This window comes from Tamandua tetradactyla, chromosome 23, assembly GCF_023851605.1.
Source record: "Tamandua tetradactyla isolate mTamTet1 chromosome 23, mTamTet1.pri, whole genome shotgun sequence".
In the NCBI taxonomy this organism is placed as follows: Eukaryota; Metazoa; Chordata; class Mammalia; order Pilosa; family Myrmecophagidae; genus Tamandua; species Tamandua tetradactyla.
The window spans coordinates 31,876,068-31,900,253 of NC_135349.1; the positions used below are offsets into that span (position 1 = coordinate 31,876,068).

Consider the following 24,186-nt stretch of genomic DNA (forward strand, 5'->3'; position numbering starts at 1 on the left):
CAGCGAGGACAGTGCTCCAGATGAAAATGGCAAATAAAGCAATTCCCAAGTAGGCGGCAACAATGATAGACTTCCATAAACATTCCAAAAAGTCAGACCCAGAACGAAAGCTGTCAGGCAGTGTATCAGGTAGCTAGAATAACAATATTGGAAATAATGAGACACATAAACAAAATTTACAGTATAGCCGTCACAAGGTATCAATGATAGAAACTATAGTTCTGTTTCCTGGAAGAGAATACATTAAATAAACAGAGAAGAGGACTCAGCAATGAAAGGAATGAACTCCTGGTCCATGCAAAACCATGAATGAATCACAGAAATACTACACTGAGTAGAATAAGTACAGGTAATGTGCTTTTATTTATATGAAATTCTAGAACAAGCAAAATAAGTGCAAGGATTCAATGAAAAGGGGGTGAGGGCACTTTCTGGGGGTGATAGCTATGTTCTGTATCTTAAAAGCAGTTTGTACTATGTATGTGTATGTGAAAGGGGCTTGAACTATGTATGATAAAACTCAGTTAATGTTCACTGAAGATTTGTACATTTACGTATATTTCGCATTAAAGAAAATTCTGTAAATAAATATTGAACTCTAGTTCATAATAAGAAGCATGATGAATTATTTAGGAGGAAATACTCTGATGCCTGCAATTTACTTTGAAATGCACTAAAAACAAGATGATTCGATGGGTGAATAGAAAGGTAAGGGATTAAGTTTAAGAAAATGTTAATGGAAAATGTTGGTATAGTACTGAAAATTTCCATAATAAAATTTGGAATAAGTAGCAAAATCAGAATACCACATCACAGTGTGTCTACTTGGTCTTTTTGTTTGTTTGTTTGTTTGCTTGTTCTGAAGCAAAAGTTTCAAAAGTATCTGCTATTACATGACTAGGTGTTTGATTACTTTTAGGCATAATTTCAATTCAGCTTGAAGTTGCAAATTAACTATGTGCTAGGACAATCCCACAGTGGTGCTACTTCAGGGTTTATGTTTCAATGGACATGATCAAATGAGAAAAATCAGTCTTTCTTATAAAGGCAAAGGATAATCAAATTGTCATAGATTCATACAATGGAATACTATTCAGGAATGGAAAGGATCAAAAGTTTCAATATACTAAACCATAAATATAAATCTCACAATGGTTGTCCTGATATAAAAACTCTTGCCCCAATAATATACATCTTGTAGGATTTTGAAAGGTACCATTCTAAAAATTACCCTTCGGTTACTGAGAGGGAACAATATTAGCAAAAAGGGAGGGAATAGATGGATATTTTACAATACAGCATGAAAATTCTTTTGGGCTTATTGAATATGATTATAATCTTGATTGTGGTGATGATTTCATAGTTATAGACACATGTCAAAATATAAATTTTATGCATTTAATAGGTGCAGTTTACTATCTGTCACTTTTACCTGAGTAAAGGTTTAGAAAAAAATATTTGATAACTCGAATTGTGAGATTGTTATTTTCCTAGCAAACACAGTACAAATATTTTAATTAAAATATTTAAAAATATTTAATCTTCACCCATCAGCCGATTTACAAAATTGCGAAAATAATATAAATCCAAACTTGCCTTAAATGGGAAGTATAGGACATCCTTGATATAATTATGAATTATATGAACTAAATACTTTGGAACACTTCCAAAAATACACCCAACTGTCTGAAGATTGATTTCAAGATCTTTTTTGATAATTTTAAAAATGTAAAGAATGCACAAAATATTTCTATTAAGGAAAAGAGAGCACTTTTCCTCTAACGTAAAATAACTGATTGTTGCAGAATGAGAAACAGGAATGTGTAGAACAAATTGGATGGATTTAGAAAGTTGTAGAATTTTGTTAGAGGTGAATTTTATTGGTTTAAGATTGGCTAAGATTTTATAGTTTTATAAGATTTTTATAGTTTTCTTATCAAATGTATCTTCACGTAAAACAAGAATTTGGTTTTCACTCTGTTAAAATGGCAATGTTTTCTTGGATTATTTGTTTGCTCTTAGAAGCTATAAAAGGTTTTTAACCATGAGTAATCTGCCTAATGGTAAAGATTCTATGTCTTATCAGACCAATATACTTCTTGACATGCATGTTGACCATTTCCTTCCTTATTGTTTTAGACAATGCCTTTAGACAAGAACACAGATGAATTCCACCTGGTCCTAATGCCTCCTTTACCAAAAGTGTGATAAAATTATTTGACCTTAGTATGGTCCTTGGGATTTTTACAGGTGTTCGTGCCATGCACAAGGGTAGGGATACAAAATGAAATATGGGTGAATTTATCCATATGCTCAAGAATGAGTTAGGGTAAGAGAGCTTAATTATCTATGAAGAAGTAAAAATAAATAGAAGAATACAAGAATGAAGAATATCAAGAAATTTCCTCATATTAGAATTATAAGGAACAGATTAGATTTTTCTCTGCATGGAGTGATTCCTTTGTGATGATTTTGTCTGAATAAAATGGTGTTTCCTGACCACTGGTGCTTTCCAGATCCCTCCTTAGTAATCTGGCACATGCGAGAAGATAGAAAAAATTATGTATCTCTAAAGAATTTCCCCAGTTTCTCTTTTCCTCTCCTTATTTCTCTTTTGCAGGGTTTACTTTGAATGAGAGAGTGAAATCTTTCCAGTTGGTATTAGTTATTTCTCAATTCTTAAAAAATACTAGGGTCACCAAGGACCTTTCTGTTTTGGGTAAATAGAGTCTCCATAACATACATTTTACAAAGGGAAGGACAAGAACTTATTTCCTGCTGTTCATGTCCCCCATGTCATAAATCCATTTGTTACAAACATCCCACCAAGGAGAAGCCATTTATTTGCATGTATCATAGAATACTCAGGGTCCCCATTAAACTGTTTGGGCAAGGTTAAGATTTTACTGTCCTCTATCTTGTTTTCTTTTTTTGTTGTTCAGTTTTATTTCCTGGTCATTTGCACATTATATAGATGCTCGAGACTTCTCCTGTTTTTCTATCTCTGCCTCTGGTCTGCATACCCCTATATGCTTTTCTTTTTCCCTGACAGAAATAGATAATTTATGTTATATTATTGTTTCAGCATTTATTATCAAGAAAAACTTAAATTCCTTTCTTACCCAACACTACAATATAATCTGTGGATGAACTGACTTTCAGGAATGAGGAAATTTTTGACAATGGTGAAAAAAAAGGTAAGGGGAGATGATCACTTAAAGGAAAATGACACTTAAAGGAAAATTTCAAAATCAAGAGTTAGCAAAGAAACAAATACAGATTAAAAGAACTATGCAAAACATAGGTAGGCAACATTATCTTCATAATTTTAAAATGTACATGTTTAAAATGCATCCTTTTAGGAAGCTATAAATGACTAAAATTAATTTGAAAACACATGTGAAGATCTTTAGTAATTTTTTGTAATTCAGCAGCAATTTCTCATAATTACAATAGAAATATTACAGGAAAATTTACTTCATCTAAAAAAACAGATCCTGGCAAAATGACAGTGACAAAACTTACACTTGTTTTCAGCAATATTTTCTGACTAAGTGCAGTATGTGATGTGCTAAACACAGAAATACAATTAGCGTATCTGTCTGGCGAGGGAGTGACATGAGCAAGAAGGCTGAATAAGAAGTCCAAAAACCCTGTCCCCCTCTGGAACTTTGAAAGACCGTCAGAGACTGGCCAGAGCAATCACCTGAGAACTCTGGGAAACAAAATGAATGTAAGCAACAAAATGAATGCTGAATCAAGAAAAAGGCAACTTTAAAATGGTAAGAAAACCTCACAGCGCTTTCCTGGCCCTTCCCTTGCCCATTCCCCATTTGGGAGAGGCAGCTCCTGCTCCCTTTGCAGGTTCCTGGTCCAAGCCTGGAGGGAGCAGGGACCACTTTCCAACCTCCTGGTGGCATCCTAAAGAACCCATATGAGATGCTCACTCAGCATCTCCCGTACCTGAACATCCTCTGTGCCCAGAATGGCGTACATGTCTGTAAACGCCATAAGAGCAAACAGCCACCTTTGTTCTCCCAGTCCTCAGGAAAGTTCCTTTGGGGAAATCCAGGGAAGTGCTTGTGACTCTTCCAGATCCCACCTCACATCTAAAGTGCTGCTGGTTTATATCCCCTTAGTAGGGGCCTTTTGCCTAAGAAAGCCCCATCTCAGTGTACAGACTGAATAAACTCCTCCAGTTACGACATGCCTGGTTTCCTGAGTTAACCCAGATATGCTTCTTCCTTCACTGAAAGAGCAGTTAAACTGCTCTTTACTTCCACCACTTTGTGATGGGCTTCGATGTTTTAAAACATATGGGTTTTGTAATATGTGCATGTTTTCTACTTGCTCCCATGCCTTTGCTTGCTGTATCCTACCTAGAAGTGGAAGTTCCGTTCACTTTGCCGTGATTAAATGCCAACCTTTCTCCTCAGCCCAGCACAACTGTCATTTTGTGTTTGGACTCTGTTCTCCTGCCTGTACAACTGGAAAGCGCCTCAGGGAAAAGGAGCGTGTGAATGTGGTGCTCACATCGCTGTGATTCCTTTTCCTCAGGGATGTAGCAGGTCCAGTCGTCTTTCGGCTGGTTGTTCTCCAATGCCTTCCTTCTACTACTCTATACACTTTTACAATTTTTGCAGTCATTTTGAATTGGAGAGTGGGTTCAAAACAAACTACTACCACATCCAAAACTGGAATGATTTTATCTGTATTTTTTTCATCTTCCTTTCAGAAGTATAGATAGAAATGCCCCAGCGGCAGCCTTCAGAAACAGAGAGAAAGGTATGACCTAGAAGTTGTTAAAGCCCAGAAAGAAACAACATAACACAGAAAGCAGACGGCACTTTATTTTTTCACACACTGGTAATAATACCAATTACTAGGTACCAACCATTTCCAGTGAGGCCACACTTTGAGAAATATGAATAATATACTTGAGGGAAAAAAAAGGCAAGTTCACATGGAATGGATTATAAAATGCACACCTGAACAAGGATCTTGCTTACATTACCAAGTATAACTGTAATGCCTGGTACTCAGATCAAATAAGAGGCCCTTATTTTTTTCATAATTCACATACCATACGATTCCCTGGTTAAAAGCATACAATTCTACATCTTTTAGAATAGGTATAGATCTTTCCTTTTTGAAGCTATAAAGTTGTTACTTTCAGGTCTCAAATCTTTCAAACTTTCCTGTGTAAGGAATAAGCAAGATCCAGAGGACACAGAGGTTTACCTGGACAGATGATACCCGAGTCTATTCAGACTGGATAAGAAACCAGAGCTGAGGTCCTGTGTCTGCAGGAGGAAGGAGACCCCTCTCAAAGCCCCCCAAGATAAACGATTTAAATTACAGCGTGAAACAGTCCACCAAAAAGGAAAGATTACTCACGATCGAGTATAGATGATCTGGAGACCCCAGCAGGATGAGCCAGAAGAGTAGCCTGGGAAACCCCATTTCCTGGCCGTCTGGGGAGCACTCTAAGTGCCACGGAGAGGGGAGATGGGGCGCCAAGGGTTGAGGTACCCGGCGTGGGGATGAAGCAAGGGTGTGGCCAGGAGCAGAGTTTAAGTCTATGTAACGGAAGGGGTCAGGATGAGTGGATTTTTTATAGGAGAAAGGGAGGTGGTTGGGGGGGTTTAGGGATGGGAGGAGGGACCAGGTTGGAGAAAGGGCTGGGGTTCACTTCAGTAAGTGAGGGGTCAGTAAGTCGGCAGGTAAGCAGACTGGGAGGACAAAAGAAGCAGGGAAATTTGAACTCGCAGGAGCAACTGGAGGACGCGGACAAGGCTCCGTTTTCCTCCGTGCCTTCTCCTGTTTGGTAGCTGCCTTAGCAACGAGGATGCTTTAAATCCCTTCTTCAACCAATCCCCTGCCTCTGGTCCTTGCCCATCACAGTGGAAGCCCTCGTGACCCGATTCTAGGGATGCCCCTCCCCCCGCCTCCATCGGCTACCATGCGCCATTCCTAACGATATCTCCTCTCCGAAAAAAAACATCCCGAGCTGTCCTCATTTCTGCACCTTCTCAGTATACTCCCCGCCCCCTTTCTCTTTGCTTTCTCTTTGTTGTCATATCCCATTTTTCAATGGTCAGTCTTAGTTGCAAACTTTATAAAAGATATAATTGCACCACTGTAAGAAGTTAATAACTACACTGTAAGAGTAGATTATCATACACACCCTCTCCCAGCAATTAGTAGAAACAGTCAAATAATCAGAAAGATATAGATGTACAGCAAAATATCTAAATATCATAGAGAATATATACATATACACACACACATACTCACATATATTCATTTACACACACACACATATACATAGAGAGTGAGAATATTATTTCTAACTGTGGAAGATACATTATTTTCAAGTACATATGTCACATTTAGAAAAATTAATCCATCTTGGCCAAACATTACCCTCAGTATATTTCAGGAGAATGAAATTAAATACATGTTCTCTGAAGATAAAGTAATTGTGCTAGAAATCAATGATAAAAAAAAAACTAGGAACACTACATATGTTTTGGAAATTGAGAGGTACCCATCTAAATAAAACGTAAGTCATAGAAGAAATTTCCAAGAAAAAAAAAGTAAAATTTTTCTCAATGGAAATGACCATGACAATAAGGACTCCGTCTCCTTCTTGCTGAGAATTCTACTTCGCTTTGGAAAGATTTTTCATCTAAAATCATCTCTTATTAACCTAAATGTTAAACAACTATGAATATGTCACTGATCTTACTACCCGTTAGCATAGGCTTCAAATTGCAAACATGAATGGGAAAAGAATCCAAGCTTATTCTATATCTAGGGAGCATTAGATTCTTGATCTCCCTTGGAAGTCCAAGCAACTCAGAGCCTACAGAGAAAATTCTTTCTCTTTTCTTCTTGGAGGTTTACCAGATAATACCCAGGTTTCTGGGCAACACCAGGAGTGATGGGTGGCAGGTGTCGACCTATCAGACAGATCGAGGTGACTACACTAGCCCCACTGCTGACAGTCTCCCTAGGGCCTTCTCCTGACCTGAAAAGTCTAAGGGCATTTATTTGCATGACTGCACTCGTGTTACCTAAACACATTTCAGGACGTGGCAACTACAAGAATATTGTTTTAAACCTCATCATATTTTGTTTGTCTGTTTTGTTTGTTGTTTAATCATCACAATTTACTTTTTTCATTTTGTGAAAAATAAACATTCAAAAAGCAATAAATTTCAAAGCACATCACAATTAGTTGTAGAACAGATTTCAGACTTTGGTATGGGTTACAATTCCAATTTTAGGTTTTTTTAGTTCTAACTGCTTAAAGATACTGGACACTAAAAGAAATATCAATATGATTCGGCAACCATACTCATTTGTTAAACCCTATCTTCTCTGTATAACTCCGCCATCATCTTTGATTGCCCTCCCACACTTTAGGGGTATTTGGGCTATGGCCATTCTAACTTTTTGATGTTGGGAGGGTTGTCAATAATATGGGATGGGGGGCGGAACTAGCTGATGACCTGGAGAGATTGGCCCCTCGAGGTTTCAGGACTTATCTGGTCCAGGGACCCATCTGGAAGTTGTAAGTTTCAGAAAAGTTACCCTAGTGCGTGGAACCTTTGTAGAATCTTATATATTGCCCTAGGGTTCTTTAGGACTGGATGGAATGCTTTTGGCCTGGATTGGCAAGTTATGATAGGTAGCAATGTCTAACTGAAGGTTGCATAGGAGTGACCACCAGCATAGCTTCTCAACTCCATTTGAACTCTCTGCCACTGATACTTTATTAGTTACACTTCTTTTCCCCCTTTTGGTCAGGATGAAATTATTGATCCCTCAGTGTCAGGGCTGGACTATCCCTGGGAGTCATCTCCTGTGCTGTCAGGGAGAATTTCACCCCTGGATATCATGTTGCACATAGTGGGGAGGGCAGTGATTTCATTTACAGAGTTGGGCTTATCGAGAGTGCCACATCTAAGCAACAAAAAAAGACCTCTATGAAGCATACCTATAGGTAGGCTAAACTTCTCTGCTACCTATGTAAGCTTCATAAGGGCAAGCCTTAAAATCAAGGGCTTGGCCTATAGATTTGGCTGTCCCTAAAGTTTGTCACAGTGGTAAAAATTTATCTGGTGGTAAAGTTTAATAGTTCCTTATTTTTTCTCCCATCCATCAAGGGACTTTGCCCATCCATCAAGGGACTTTTTGATTATCTGCTTAATACACTCTGGGAATTATCCAGGCATTACATTAAGCTATACAGGATTAAAGGCCCTCATTCTTATTCTGCATTCCCTGTGTTTGGATTGTTAAATGATCTATCCAGACAGGTTGAGTAAGATAATGTGCCACAGAAAACTTAGGTTCTGGACAAAATAGACCTTTCTTCATTTGGTCTCAAAGAGTAGAAACCTCATCACATTTTAGAATTAGGTAAATATATTATGAACAGGAAACTTTCTATCACTGCTAATATCTCATGTCAACATCACTGCCTCCTTTTGTGCAGTTGTTATCCCCCTTACATAAGGAGAGACTGAGGCTAAGAAGGTCAAAGAACAATGCCCGACTCAGGACACAGGCTTGGAGAGCAGCAGAGCGGAAACACAAGACCTAGCCTGCCTGTTCATGGGACTATACTCTCAACCTTTCCAGGGATGCAGTCCATTGTTTCAGCTGCAATGTTTCTAAGGACCATCTCCCTGGAAATGGCCCAGTGTGTGATAGCCACAAAGATAATTGCCTTCATTGTATATTGACCATCCATACAAAAAAGTAAGGTTTAGCTTAACGGTGACTTGTTCACAGTGAAACCATACTGACTTAAAGCATCTGTGCATTCTTTCCTAAACATATGCATAAACAATTCCTTTACTAATCCATTTGCAAACTTTGTTGGCATTTGCACAGTTAACATCCCCCTATTATCAGATTCTTTGTTCCTTTCTTTAGGATTAATAGTATCATATAGACATTTTATTAATAAAAAATGTATATATCCATATAACGTTTTTAAAAAGAAGTGCTCCTGCTTTTGCCCCTCCCCATGATAACCTCTAATCTACCATTTCTGAAAATTTTCTATTTCCAGTCAGCTATTATAAGTTAAATCATACAATATTTGTCCTTTTATGTCTTGCTGATTTCATCAAACATGGCTTCAAGTTTTTTCCATATTCAGTATGCCTCATAAATTCATTATTCTTATGGCTGAATAAGGTGTGTATGTATCACATTTTCTAGATTCATTCACTTGTTCATAGACAACTGGGTTGTTTCCATCCTTTGGCTATTGTGAATAATGCTGCTATGATGCTGCTACAAGTATCTGTTTGACAGACTTTACGATAATTACTTTATTTTTTTTTTTAATATGCCTAGGCTAAGCTAACTAAGATATTCATTTTAAGTGGTTAAGATCTTTTAACTGTAAAAATATTTGTATCCTCATATTTTCCTGAAATAAGGAAAATACTTAGTAACATAGGTCATTACTATAGCAAGGCAGATATTTATAAGAACTTTCTACTTGATATCTTGAGAACATTCACAGGTCTGACAGCTGATCAAATGGTATATAAGTTAGTTTTTAATACTTAGAATTTAAGAACTTTGCTATCCAAAAATCTAGATTTTTTCCCTTGTGGCCCTAATTTTAAATTGGTTTATGAAACTTACTGCACAAACACAGGCTTTACAATGATTATATGGATACCTTATTTAAATATGCCTATGGTTAAGCTAACTAAGATATCCATTTTTGGTGGTATTAAGTGTATTGTTTGTTTTCTTAAATAAAAAATATGTAAAAAAAAAAAAGTATCTGTTTGAGACCTTATTTTTCAATTTTCTTTGGGAATATATCAAATAGAGAGGCAATTGAATAAGAATTTCTCCAACAATAATGGCTGGCCTTCCAGAAATAATCCTCCATCACAGTGAAATGGAGACACATTGAATCCTAATGCATTCACCTCAGAGTCTGGTTAGAATCTCTGCTTTACTTCGCTAAGCTGCTAAAAGCAGATACCATGAAATGCATTCATTTTTAGAATGAGAATTTATTCACTTACCAGCTTAAAGTTTGAGGCCTCGAAAATGTTCAAATCAAGGCATTATCAAGGCGATGATTTCTTCCTGGACTCCTCTGTCACATGGCAAGGCACAGGGCAGTATCTGTTGGTCTCTCCCTCCTCCTTTGGTTTCATTGCTTTCAGCCTCTTGCTCTCTCTCTTTTTGTGTCAATGTCATTCTTCTATAAAGGACTCCAATAAGAGCTGATTAAGACCCATGCTGAATGAGTTGGGTCACAACTTCACTTTAGTAGTCTCACCAAAAAATCCTACTTACAGGAATGGATTAGCTGTAAGAACATGATTTTCTGGGTTGTATACCTTTTCAAACCACCACACTCTATTCTTTTTGCAGATGGCTTTGTATCAGCCTTCTACATCATTCTCGATCCTCTTGGTTTCTCCTCTTTTTCCATGTGGCATTGAAACAAGCAACTCTGCAAAGCTAAGATGAACTTTAGGCAGCTGTAATCTAATCACACCACACGTTTTTCTTCCTGTCAAATGCCTTTCCCCCTTCTGTAGATTTCTATGCTGATGCTGAGATGTGAGAGGCCCCATGATCATGGCCCACACATGCACATCCTGTTAACTCTTTGTATGAATGTGTGTCTGTATTGGCAGTGTTTGTGTATATTCACAGAGTGTATGCGTATTGTGAGATTTATTGCCCAGTACATTGTTAAGGTGTGTGCATGTGATTTGACTGCTTGTGTCTTATCAGAAATTATATTATCATTTCAGGACCCTTGTGTGCTTTGTTAATGTTTTATATGGTTAGATAGTATATAGAAGTGTGGTACTTGGTAGAATGCTCAATGACTCTATATGTGTTGTCATTTGTGTGTAGTCAAACACTATATATTCACTTGGAATATCTGTGTGTATATTGTGAGCACTTGCATGTGGTCAGGTATGAGTGTGAGTGGTTAGAATTATGCTTAGAGGGTGGGTTTGGAAAACAGCCCCTGATTCTTGACCATATATAGAGAGGAATTCAGGTTCTATAAGGTTCAGAGATTGGAAAACCTGCAGGCATCATTTATTAATGGCCTGTATGGGCTATTGAGAGAGGGTGTTGTGCAAGATATCCATAGGAGTTCCATATGACAGGAAGTGATCTGGGTTAAGATGTCAAGGACCACATGCACTGCTCAGAAGCCTGGACCTCACCCTGCACAGAGTGGAACATCTATAATAGACTGTAACCAGGAGTGACATGGACAGAGGGAAGTTCTCAGAAGAGACACGTATGCAGGGAAAATTAGATGAGGATAGTAGTTAGTAGACTAGAGAAGGCAAGAATATCAGTTCAGAGATGAATTTAGGGCATCCGCTAGACTGGCTGGATATTGTAAGAACTGCATCATTTTCATGAAGAAAACAATTACCATTTAGTTAGCCACATGAGTATTGGGGACAGATTCATTTTTAAAAATTTACTAAAATGAGAAATGTTTGTCTAAAGATAAGCAGGCATTTAGTGTATACCTCAGTAAATTTTTATTAAAGCAAGATGTGATTTCTCATTGAGAAGAGAATCAGGAAAAATGTGAATCCCCTGACTTCACTTTTTAATGGCACAGTAGTAGACTAGGTTATGAAATAAGACTATGATTTAGTTGCTCAGCAAGAGAGGTCATTTCAGAGACGGCATATATACAGAAAAATGAAGAATAGGAGCAGTCACAAATAACAACATGCACAGAAAGCCCATTTTACAAGAAACCAGATACTTTTGCAGATTATGAACTCAACAAAACTCTATAAATAGGTATATTTCGAAGATTACCTAACTTCAATTCTGAGACGTGCATTTTAAAAGAGTATAAATTACCCAGCTATAGGCAACAAAGAGGCTTTTTTCAAACCACTATTCTCATCACGTGACCACATTGTATAGGGGTTTGTCTGAATATTTGTTTTCTACTAAGTCCAAAACATATGCCACCTTTCTTAGCTAATGATTGATTAAGGACTTTAAAGATTTTATTCTACAAACAAGGCCAAGTGTCATAAGAGCTAACACAAAAGAGAGAAAAATCAGAACTCAGTAATTTGCTCACAGTAACCAAAGATGAAGTATTAGAAAACAATGGATCCTAAAGAAGACAGAAACACCTCAGGGGCAATTACTAGGGGTACTTATGCTCCTTTTGTTCCCTCTAACCTCTACAATTGAATTATAGGTAAAAATTTTGGCTAATCAAGCCAGAAACAAAAGGACAAATGCTGTATGGTCTCATTGATATGAACTAACATTAATGATAAACTTGGAGAATTTCAGTTAAGAACAGAGGTCACCAGGAGATAGAACTAGGGTAGACATTGGGTAATTGGAACTGAAGGGATACAGATTGTGCAATGGGACTAATTGTAAAAATTCAGAAATGGATAGCACAATACTACCTAACTGTAATACAATAACGTTAGGACACTGAATGAAGCTGAATGTGAGGATGATAGAGGGAGGAAGCCTGGGGGCTTAAATGATACCAAAAGGAAAGCAGGCAATAAAGACTGAGATGGTATAATATAGGAATGCCTAGAGTGTATAATGAGAGTGACTAATGTACAAATTTAAAAATGTTTTTGCATGTGCATGAGGAAGAACAAAGGAATGTCAATACTGCAGGGTGCTAAAAATAGATGGTAATTAATATTTTAAAACTTTAACTGATGTGTGAGACTAAAGCAAAAAATGTTTATTTGGTACAAAATTTATATTTTGACTCGTGCATTTCCTAATTTAACTTATGTGGACAGCTTGATGATTCATAATCAAAATTGAAAACGGATTTATCACAATCAATTTTATAATGCCATTACTCTCAAAAAATCACAATGAGAGTGCATTACACTTGTGTTAGGATGGCTTAACTTCAAAAAGAGCTGACAATAGCACATGCAGGAGAGGAGGTACAACTGATATTCACGTACCTTGCTGATTGAAATGCAAACTCGAAAAACAAATTGTAAGTGGAAAGTGAGGACTGTGGGAAGATTGTAGTAGAAAGCTTGAAGAATTATTCAATCCTAAGCTAACTACTGAAATTTCAGGGACCTTCTGAGACAACTATTTTGGAACTCTGGACATTAATGTATGATCTGTACCACTGAGGAAAGACTGAAGTGGAGGGCTGGCAGTTTTGACAAATTTTGGTGAATTTTGCCTTTCTAGTCTCAGTTGCCATCCCTAAACCCTAACTGATGACAAGAAGCTGTGGCACCTGCAGTCCACAATCCTGATGTGGCCTGCTGGAGCCAGGCTGGACAATAAGAAACTTTTCCTGAATAAGTGGTGTTGGATGTTTAGATTGTTGATCACAATTTGGACTACTTGGGCCTGTCACAGGATATGAGAGAAATTCAAAGGTCAAGCCCGACACTGTAATTCAATAGAACACAAAACAGAAAGGAAAGAAAATTGCTATGAGATGGGGAAAAGCCAAGGAAACCCAAGGATTGCCCACTAGCCAGAATGAAAATGACCTCATGAGGAAACAAGACTTCTACCCTCTGCAACCTTGAGAAAAAAATTTCTGTTGTTAAGCCAACCCATTGCATGGTATTTGCCATTACAACTGGGAAACTATAACTGAACACACATAAGAGAAATATTAAAGTTAACATAAGTGAGTATAAAAGCCAGTATTATTGCATTTCTATTTGGTTTGCAAATTACTTTTCCTAGGATATTTAAAAGAAAAATACATAAAACAAAAAAATTCTAAATCTCTTTTAATATGTATATAATGATAAAAAATATAATCTGTGGAAATAACATTATAAATTATAAAACAAATGTATATGAGAAGAACAAATGCATATTACAGAAATTAAGCTGGTATTTTTCAAGCTACCTTGCTATAATTTAAAATTTTACATGTAATTGCAAAGGTAAATACTAAAATACAAGCCTATATTGTGTGTATGTGTGCATACACATATTTATTTAAAATGTTACACAAGAATTCCACTAAAAAATGCTTTTAAAAAGAAAGGGATAGAGAAACTGAGAGGTAAAATATTTATGGCATCCATAAAAATTTACCTCACTAGTCAGTTGATTGCATCTGAAGCTGACCACACCTACAATCAAGAAAAGAGACTTCCCTCTGCAATGACCCATCAGTTGGAAGTACAAAGGTAGAACTGAAGATTTCAGAAGTCAGAGAGGTATTTCTTCCTTTTCTTAAGCCAGCTTGCTTCTTTTAGGGCATAGATATCAACTTCTTCAGAATTTCCAGCTTGTGCCTTGCCCTGCAGATTTTGGATCTGTCAGATTTAAAATAAACTCTTCTGAAATTTCTGGTGTGTGGAATAAACTATAGAATTTGGATCTTTGCAAATCCCCACTGTAGCATGGGCAAATTTCTATTATGGATCCCTTGATGTATGCATTTTTTTAATATTGATTCTCTAGAAAACCCTGACTAATGATGATCCATCTATATGATATATAAAAGGCATCAATTTAGCTATCAGGATTCAAAGAGGTGGGAAGTAAAAGGATGGAAAAAGATATTACATGAAAATTAATAACAAAAAGGGAGCAGTTGTGGCTCTATTTATCAGATTAAATAGACTTTAAATCAAAATAGGTTACAACTGAAAAATAAGGACATTATATATTGACAAAAGATACATTCAAAATATATATGTAACACATATGAATATGCAACTAACAATTGAGCCCTAAATTACACAATGCAAAATTCAAAGACTTGAGGGTTGAAATGGACAAGTGTACAATAAGAGTTAGAGACTTCAATATACCAACATCAATAATAGGTTAATTACAAAGTTTTAGAAATGAGTGGTAGGAATTGAAGCACATTATTGAGAACATAATTAACAGGACTGGATTATATATGTGAGTGTGGTTAAAAGAGGAAATTTCAGGTAGTATATATGTTACTAGAATAAAAAGTAAAAGTGAAAACTCAGGTCTATATAACACAGAGAACCCTACTATAAATGATGGACTATGGTCAATAGTACAAGTATAAAAATGCACTTTCATGAATTATAACAAATACGCAACACTAATAAAAGGTGTTAAAATAGGGCAGGATATAGGAAAATATACTTCATGTAAATTTATAGTTAATAGTACAATTTTAATATTCTTTCACCAGTTTTAACAAAGGTACCACATTAATTCAAAGTGTCAACATTAGGGAGTATATTGGAATGCATTAATTTTTAACATTTTTTTTGTAAACCTACAATTTATTTAATTTAAAATAATCACATAAAGCACTCATTCATTGCAGGTAAAATACAAAATGGTAGGACGACTTCGGCACTAACTTTCAGAAAAAGCCACAGGTTCTGACCCTTCAATGCAGCAATCGTACTCCTAAGAATTTACCAAATGGGTTTAAAAGTTCATAACACATAAAACTTAGCAGGCAAAATTTTATAGCAGCTTTATTCATAATCATCCAATACAGAAATGAACCAAAATGTCCTACAATAGTTAAATAGAGAAAGAAACTAAGATATATTTACGCAATGGAATACTATTTAGCAATAGAAATGAATGGGCTCTCAAGCCACATAAACACATGGATATTTCTGAGTAAAGGAGACAAAATTGATACAGCTACATGCCGTAAATATCACTCAAATTCTGGAAAACACCAAACTATAGAGAAAATGAAAAAATTAAGGTTTGTCAGGATTTTACTGGGTACAGGAGTGTTGAATTGGGGATGTTTCCCTGTGATATTTTAATGGTAGATACTTGTCATTATATAGTAGTAAAAATGTATAGATTCAAAAGCATGAAGACTGAAACTTAATATATACAAAATTTAAAAAATCATTTACAAATAGGTAGATTCCAGGATGGAATGCAGAAAGTGACCAAATAATTACAACTGTCATAATGGAGCACAAAATACTTGAAAAAGTCTGGGTCTTAAAAAGAAAAATAAAGGTCATATAGGGTCTGGAGATACATGTACCATTTAAGCTCTTGATGAATAAACCTGAGGAAGGGGGAGGTCCTGCTCTGAAAAGGATTTGTTTTGCTTTATTTTTACTGCTTAACTGATCATTAGATACAACTGCAAGACTTCGCAAGCTCCAACTGCCCTAGGCAAGGGCAGCATTAAGCTTGTCTGAGACACAAAGAATGAAGTCCCTGAAGGCTGGGCCTTCCCCAAGAGAGGGGGTGGGGCCCAACTCAGGTGGAATCCCTCTCTCAAGGAATTCATACCCCAGGGATTGGAAAACTGAAGCCAGACCACATCCTCTCCTCTGTCTCAACCACAGCTCCAGCAAGGAGAATCTCCTGAAGTCAGATACAGGAGTGAAACTGCAGACAAGTGCCACATACTAGGCAGGACAGGAAAAGCACAGTCTAGAGGTTTCATAGGAAAGTCTGTTGACCTGCTGGCTCTCACCATCAGGGAAAACTGATGCAAGTGATTCTTTCCTCCTGAGAGGCCAGTCCGGTCTGGGAAAATCGAATAGGGTCTATAGTATCTAAGTAGACCCTCCTAAGGAAAAAAAAAAAGGCTCTATATGGGCAAGGCAAGAAACAAGAAAATAAGAACTAAAGAATTATGATCCACTAAACAAAACCTATGCTAGAGTTCTAAAATAAGCTGAACTTAATGTCAAAGAACAGATAGAAAACAAAGCCATCCAGCAAGAAAATCCTAATTAAAAGAGTGAAAAAAACTCCAGAATAAACTAACTAAGGAAATTAAATGCCTAGATTCCAAGAAAAAACAACAAATCATACTAGGAAAACTGAAGATACGGTTCAGTCAAAGGAACAAACCAACAATTCAAACGAGATACAGGAGTTGAAACAACTAATTTGGGATTTTCAAACAGAAAATCTGATCAAAAATCAAATCAACAAATTGAGGGAGGATATAAAGAAGGCAATGGGTGAACAAAAAGAAAAAAACTGAAAGTCTGAAAAAACAAATCATAGAACGTATGGGAATGAAAAGCAAGGTAGAAGAGATGAAAAAAACAACAATGGAAATCTAACCTGTTAGATTTCAAGAGGCAGAAGAAATGATTAGTGAACTCGAGACAGGACATCTGAAATCTGACAAGCAAAAGAAAATATAGGGAAAAGAATGAAAAAATATGAGTAGGTATTCAGGGAACTCAGTGATAACATGAAGCACATGAATAAACATGTTGCAGCTGTCCCAGAAGGAGAAGAGAAGGGAAAAGGAGGAGAAAGGCGAATGGAGGAAATCATCACTGAAAATTTCCCAACTGTTATGAATGACTCAAAACGACAAGTCCAAGAAGTACAACATCCCAAAACAGAATAGATCCAAACAGATATACTCCAAGACCCTTACTAAGCAGAATGTCAGATGTCAAAGAGAAAGAGAGAATCTTGAAAGCAGCAAGAGAAAAGCAATCCATCAGAGAAAGAGAAATCCAATAAGATTATGTGTAGATTTCTCGGCAGAAACCATGAAGGCAAGAAGACAGTGGTATGATATATTTAAGATTCTAAAAGAGAAAAATTGCCAACCAAGAATTCTATATCCAGCAAAATTGCCCTTCAAAAATGGGGGGAAATTAAAACATTTTCAGGCAAAAAAATCACGGAGAGAATTTGTGACCAAGAGACCGGCTCTGCAATAAATACTAAAGGGAGCACTAGAAGAAGATAGGAAAAGGCAGGAGAGAAAGGTGTAGAGAAGAGTATAGAAATGAAGACTATCAGTAAAAGTAAAAAGAGAAAAAATTTAGATATGACATATATAATCCAAAAGGCAAAATGGTAAAAGAAAGTATTGTCTATACAGTAATAACACTAAATGTTAATAGATTAAACTCCCCAATCAAAAGACATAGACTGGCAGAATGGATTAAAAAATAGGGCCCATCTATATGCAGGAAACACATTTTAGACCCAAGGACAAACACTGGAGGAAAGTGAAATGCTGGGAAAAGATATTTCATGCAAACAACAATCAGAAAAGAGCAGGAGTGGCTACGCTAATATCCAACAAATTAGACATCAAATGTAAAACAATTAAAAGAGACAAAGAAAAGCACTATATATTAATAAAAGGAACAATTCAACAACAAGACATAACAATCAAATATTTATGCACAGAGACAGAGTGCTTCAAAATACTTGAGGAAAACACTGAAAAGAGAAACAGACACATCTACCATAATAGTTGGAGATTTCAATTTTTCTGCTTTCATCAATGGCTAGAACAGGTAGACAGAAGATCAGTAAAGAAACACAGAATTTGAGTATATGCAATAAACAAACTAGACTTAACAGACATTTATAGAACATTACATGCCACAACAGCAGCACATACCTTTTTCTCAAGTGCTCTTGGATCATTCTCAAGGACAGACCATATGCTGGGTCACAAGACAAGTCTCAATAAATTTAGAAAGATTGAAATCATATAAAACACTGTCTCAGATCATAAAGGAATGAAGTTGGAAATCAATAATAGGCAGAGTGCTGGAAAATTCACACATATGTGGAGGTTCAACAACACACTCTTAAATAACCAGTGCATCAAAGAAGAAATTACAAGAGAAATCAGTAAATATCTCAAGGTAAATGAAAATTTAAACACAACATATCAAAATATGTGGGATGCAGCAAAGGCAGTTCTAAGAGGGAAATTTATTGCCTTAAATGCCTTTATCAAAAGAGAAGAAAGGGCAAAAATTGAAGAATTAACTGTTCACTTGGAAGAACAAGAGAAAGAACAGCAAACTAACCCTAAAGCAAGCAAAAAGAAACAAATAATTAAGATTAGAGCAGAAATAAATGAAATTGAGAACATGAAAACAATTGAGAAAATTACCAAAATCAGAAGTTGGTTCTTTGAGAAAATCAGTAAAATTGACGAACCCTTAGCAAGGTTGACAAAAAGAAAAAGAGAGAGGATGCAAATAAATAAAACCAAAAATGAAAGAGGAGACAAAACCACTGAGCCCACAGAAATAAAGGAGGTAATGAGAGGATACTATGAACAAATTTATGCCAATAAACTAGATAATGTAGATGACATGGACAACTTCCTAGAAAGGCATGAACAACCAATAGTGACTTGAGAAGAAATATACAACCTTAACAAACCAATCACAAGTAAAGAGATTTAATCAGTCACTAAGAAGCTCCCCCCAAAGAAAAGTCCAGGACCAGATGACTTCACATGTGAATTATACCAAACATTCAAGAAAGAATTAGTATGAATCCTGCTTAAACTCTTCAAAAAATTGAAGAGGATGGAAAGCTACCTAACTCATTCTACAAAGCCAACATCACCCTCATACGAAAGCCAGACAAAAATACTACCAGAAAAGAAAATTACCGACCAATCTTCCTAAAGAACATAGATGCAAAAATCCTCAACAAAACCCTTGCAAATCAAATGCAGCAGCACATTAAAAGAATTATACACCCTGACCAAGTAGGATTCATCCCAGGTGTGTAAGGATGGTTCAACATAAGAAAATCAATTAATGCAATACACCATATCAACAAATCAAAGCAGAAAAACACATGATCATCTCAATTGATGCCGAAAACGCATCTGACAAAATTCAACACCCTTTCTTGTTGAAAACACTTCAAAGGATAGGAATAGAAGGGAATTTCCTCAACATGATAAAGGGAATATATGAAAAACCCAGAGCTAATATCATCCTCAGTTCAGAAACTGAACTTGTTCCTAAGATCAGGAACAAGACAAGAATGTCCACTATCACCATTGTTATTCAACATTTTGTTTGAGGTTTGAACCAGAGTAATTAGACAAGAAAAAGAAATACAAGGCATCAAAATTGGAAAGAAAGAAGTAAAACTCCAACTCTTTGCAGATGATATGATACTATGTCAAAAACCCAGAAAAATCCACAATAAAACTGCTAGAGCTAATAAATGAGTACAGCAAAGTGGCGGGTTACAAGGTCAAAACTCAAAAATCTGTAGTGTTTCTATACCTTAGTGATGAGCAATCTGAGAGGGAAATCAAGGGAAAAAAATCCATTTACAATTGCAACCAAAAGAATAAAATATTTAGAAATAAATTTATCTAAGGATACAAAAGACCTATGTGGTAGTTAGGTTCAGTTGTCAACTTGGCCAGGTGAAGGCACCTAGATCTATTGCTGTGGACATGAGCCAATGGCATGTGAACCTCATCTGTTGCTGATTACACCTGCAGTTGGTTAGGAGGAGTGCCTGCTGCAATGAATGATGTTTGATTTAATTTGCTGGTGCTTAAATGAGAGAGCTTAATATAGCATGGCCAAAGCAGCTCAGCATACCTTATCTCAGCACTGACAGCTCAGCCCAGGCCTTTGGAGGGGCAGAAAGGAATCACCCCGGGGAAAGTTGTTGGAACCCAGCAGAGATCACCCTCCTGTGCCTTCCCACATAAGAAGGAACCTCAGTTGAAAGTTAGCTGCCTTTCCTCTGAAGAACTACATGTTAACTAAATAAATCCCCTTTTATTGAAAGCCAATTCATCGCTCATGTGTTGCATTCCGGCAGCTAGCAAACTAGAACAACCTATATACTGTGTTCATGGATTGGAAGACTAAATATAGTTACGATGACAATTCTATCTAAATTGATTTATAGATTTCATTGCAATACCAATTAAAATCCCAAAAACTTACTTTGCAGAAACAGAAAAACCAATAACCAAATTTATCTGGAAGGGCAGGTTCCCCATATAACTAAAATACCATGAGAAAGAAAAATGAAGTTGGAGGCCTCACACTACCTGTCATTAAGGCATATTACAAAGTTACAGTGGTCAAAATGGCATGGTACTAGCATAAAGATAGAAATACTGACCAAAGGAATCAAACAGAGTGTTCAGATATAGACCCTCTCAACTATGGATAATTGATCTTTGATAAGGCAGTCAAGCCAACTCACTTGGGACAGAACAGCCTCTTCAATAAATGGTGGTTGGAGAACTGGATATCCGCATGCAAAAGAATGAAAGAGGATCCATATCTCACACCCTATACAAAAATAAACTCAAAACAGGTCAATGACCTAAACATTAGAGCTAAGATAATAAAACTTTTAGAAGAAAATGGAGGGAAATATCTTATAAAACTTGTAATAAGAGGTGGTTTCCTAGATCTTATATCCAAAGCATAAACACTGAAGAAAGAAATAGATAAATGAAAACTCCTCAAAATTAAACACTTTTCTGCATCAAAGAACTCTGCCAAGAAAGTAAAAAGGCAGCTTACACAATGGGAGACAATATTTGGAAACGACATATCAGATAAGGGTCTAGTGTCCAGAATATATAAAGAGACTGTTCAATGCAGCAACAAAAAGACAAACAATCCAATTTTTTTAAAAAAATAGGCAAAAGACATGAATAGACATTTTTCAGAAGAGGAAATACAAGTGGCTAAAACGAACATGAAAAGATGCTCAACTTCTCTGGCTATTCAGGAAATGCAAATCAAAACCACAATGAGATATCATCTCACACCCACCAGAATGACCATTATCAAAAATACAGAAAACAAGTGCTAGAGAGGATGTGGAGAAAAAGGCACACTTATTCACTGTTGGAAGGGCAGGTGCCCCATATAACTAAAATACTATGAGAAAGAAAAATGAAGTTGGAGGTCTCACACTACCTGACTTTAAGGCATCTTATGAAGCTACAGTGGTCAAAACATCATGGTACTGGCATAAAGATAGATATATTGACCAATGAAATCAAACAGAGTTCAGATATACACCCTCTCATCTACGGACAGTTGATCTTTGGTAAGGCAGTCAAGTCAACTCACCTGTGACAGAACAGTCTCTTCAATAAATGGGGCCTAGAGAACTGGATATCCATATGCAAAAGAATGAAAGAGGACCCATATCTCACACCCTATACAAAAGTTAACTCAAAATGGATCAAAGACCTAAGCATTAGATCTAAGACCATAATACCGTTAGAAGAAAATGTAGGGAAATATCTTATAAATCTTATACTTGAAGGCTGTTTTACAGACTTTACATGCAAAGCAAGAGCATTGAAGAAATAAATAAATAAATGGGAACTCCTCAAAATTAAACACTTCTGCACATCAAAGAACTTCATCAAGAAAGTAAAAAGACAACCTACACAATGGGAGACAATATTTGGAAACGACATATCAGATAAAGGTCTAGTATCCAGAATTTGTAAAGAAATTGTTCAACTCAACAACAAAAAGACAGCAACCCAATTACAAAATGGGCTAAAGACTTGAACAGACACTTCTCAGAAGAGGAAATACAAATGGCCAAAAGGCACATGAAGAGATGTGCCCTAGCTATTAGAGAATTGCGAATCAAAACCACAATAAGATATCATCTCATACCCACCAGAATGGCCATTATGAACAAAACAGAAAATGACAAGTGCTGGAGAGGACATGGAGTAAGAGGCACACTTATCCACTGTTGGTGGGAATGTCAAATGGTACAACCGCTGTGGAAGGCAGTTTGGCAGTTCCTTAAAAAGCTAAATATAGAATTGGCATATGACCCAGCAATACCATTGCTAGGTATCTACTCAGAGGACATGAGGGCAAGGACACAAACAGACATTTGCACACCAATGTTTATAGCAGCATTATTTACAATTGTGAAGAGAGTGAAACAGCCAAAATGTCCATCAACAGACTAGTGGCTAAACAAACTGTGGCATACATACGATGGAATATTATGCAGCTGTAAGACAGAATAAAGTTACTAACTTGATGTAACATCATGGATGGACCTTGAGTACATATGCTAAGTGAGACTAGCCAGAAATAAAAGGAGAAATACTGTATGGTCTCACTGATATGAGCTGAAATTAGTGAATAAACTTGGAGAATTTCATTGGTAACAGAGACCATCAGGAGATAGAAATAGGGTAAGATATTGGGTAATTGGAGCTGAAGAGATACAGATTATGCAACAGTACTGAATGTAAAAACTCAGAAATGGACAGCACAATACTACCTAACTGTAATACCATTATGTTAAAACACTGAAAGTAGTTGAATGTGAGAATGATAGAGGGAGGAGGGCTAGGGGCACAAATGAAATCAGAAAGAAAGATAGATGATAAAGATTGAAATGGTATAATCTAGGAATGCCTATAGCATGCAATGATAGTGACTAAATGTACAAATTTTAAAAATGTGTTTTTGCATGAGGAAGAACAAAGGAATGTCATCACTGCAGGGTGCTGAAAATAGACGGTAATTATTTTAAAATTTCAACTTATGTGTAAGACTAAAGCAAAAAATGCTTATTTGGTATAAAATTTATATTTTGACTAGTGCATTTCCTAATATAATTTATGTAGACAGCTTAATTGAACACCATAAGTACATGGAATCTTGAGTAGGACATGAGATTTTGTTGGTTTGTCCAGAATGATGCCGCGATAAATCCCAGAGTGATTTGATCAGTGAATAAAAAAGTATATGCAAAGTCCCCTTCAGGGAATGGTGAGAATGGGGGAAAATTCAACTTCCCCAAGTTGAATTCTTGATATTCTCACAAGCAGTGTGGACAACCAAAGCTATAGGCTGAGCCCCCAGTCTTGAGGTTTGTTCACATGAAACTTAACCCCACAAAGGATAGGTCAAGTCTACTTAAAACTAGGCCTAAGAGTCACCCCTAAGAGAACCTCTTTTGTTACTCAGATGTGGCCTCTCTCTCCAGCCAACACAACAAGCAAACTCACCACCCTCCCCCCGTCTATGTGGGGCATGACTCCCAGGGGTGTGGACCTTCCTGGCAACGTGGGACAGAAATCCTAGAATGAGCTGAGACTCAGCATCAAGGAATTGAGAAAAACCCCAGAATGAGCATCAGGAGATTGAGAAAACTTTCTTGACCAAAAGGGGGAAGAGTGAAATGAGACAAAGTGGCAATGGCTGAGAGATTCCAAACAGAGTGGAGAGGTTATCCTGGAGGTTATTCTTAGGCATCAAGCAGATATCATCTTGTTATTCAAGATGTAATGGAGAGGCTGGAGGGAACTGCCTGAAAATGTAGAGCTGTGTTCCAGTAGCCATGTTTCTTGAGGATGATTGAATAATGATACAGCTGTCACAATGTGACTGTGTG

General features: G+C 36.6%; 1 protein-coding gene and 1 long non-coding RNA gene across 4 annotated transcripts in view; both read right to left on the minus strand.

Moving 5' to 3' along the window:
* LOC143667349 (transport and Golgi organization protein 1 homolog) overlaps positions 1-5,680 on the minus strand; it is a 38,441-nt gene extending 32,761 nt beyond the window's left edge. Inside the window, exons 1-2 of the mRNA XM_077141494.1 lie at positions 5,398-5,680; positions 2-133 (exon numbers count right to left, since the gene is read on the minus strand). Coding sequence (XP_076997609.1) covers positions 2-133; positions 5,398-5,463 — 198 coding nt within the window. The 5' untranslated portion in view covers positions 5,464-5,680. The remainder of the gene's footprint in view (position 1; positions 134-5,397) is intronic.
* Positions 5,681-10,249: 4,569 nt separating this feature from the next.
* LOC143667350 (uncharacterized) overlaps positions 10,250-24,186 on the minus strand; it is an 80,984-nt gene continuing 67,047 nt past the window's right edge. Inside the window, exons 7-8 of one of the 3 annotated variants that reach the window (XR_013168004.1) lie at positions 14,125-14,348; positions 10,250-10,360 (exon numbers count right to left, since the gene is read on the minus strand). This is a non-coding gene — a long non-coding RNA (uncharacterized LOC143667350). The other 2 variants (XR_013168005.1, XR_013168003.1) reach the window with 2 other exon arrangements.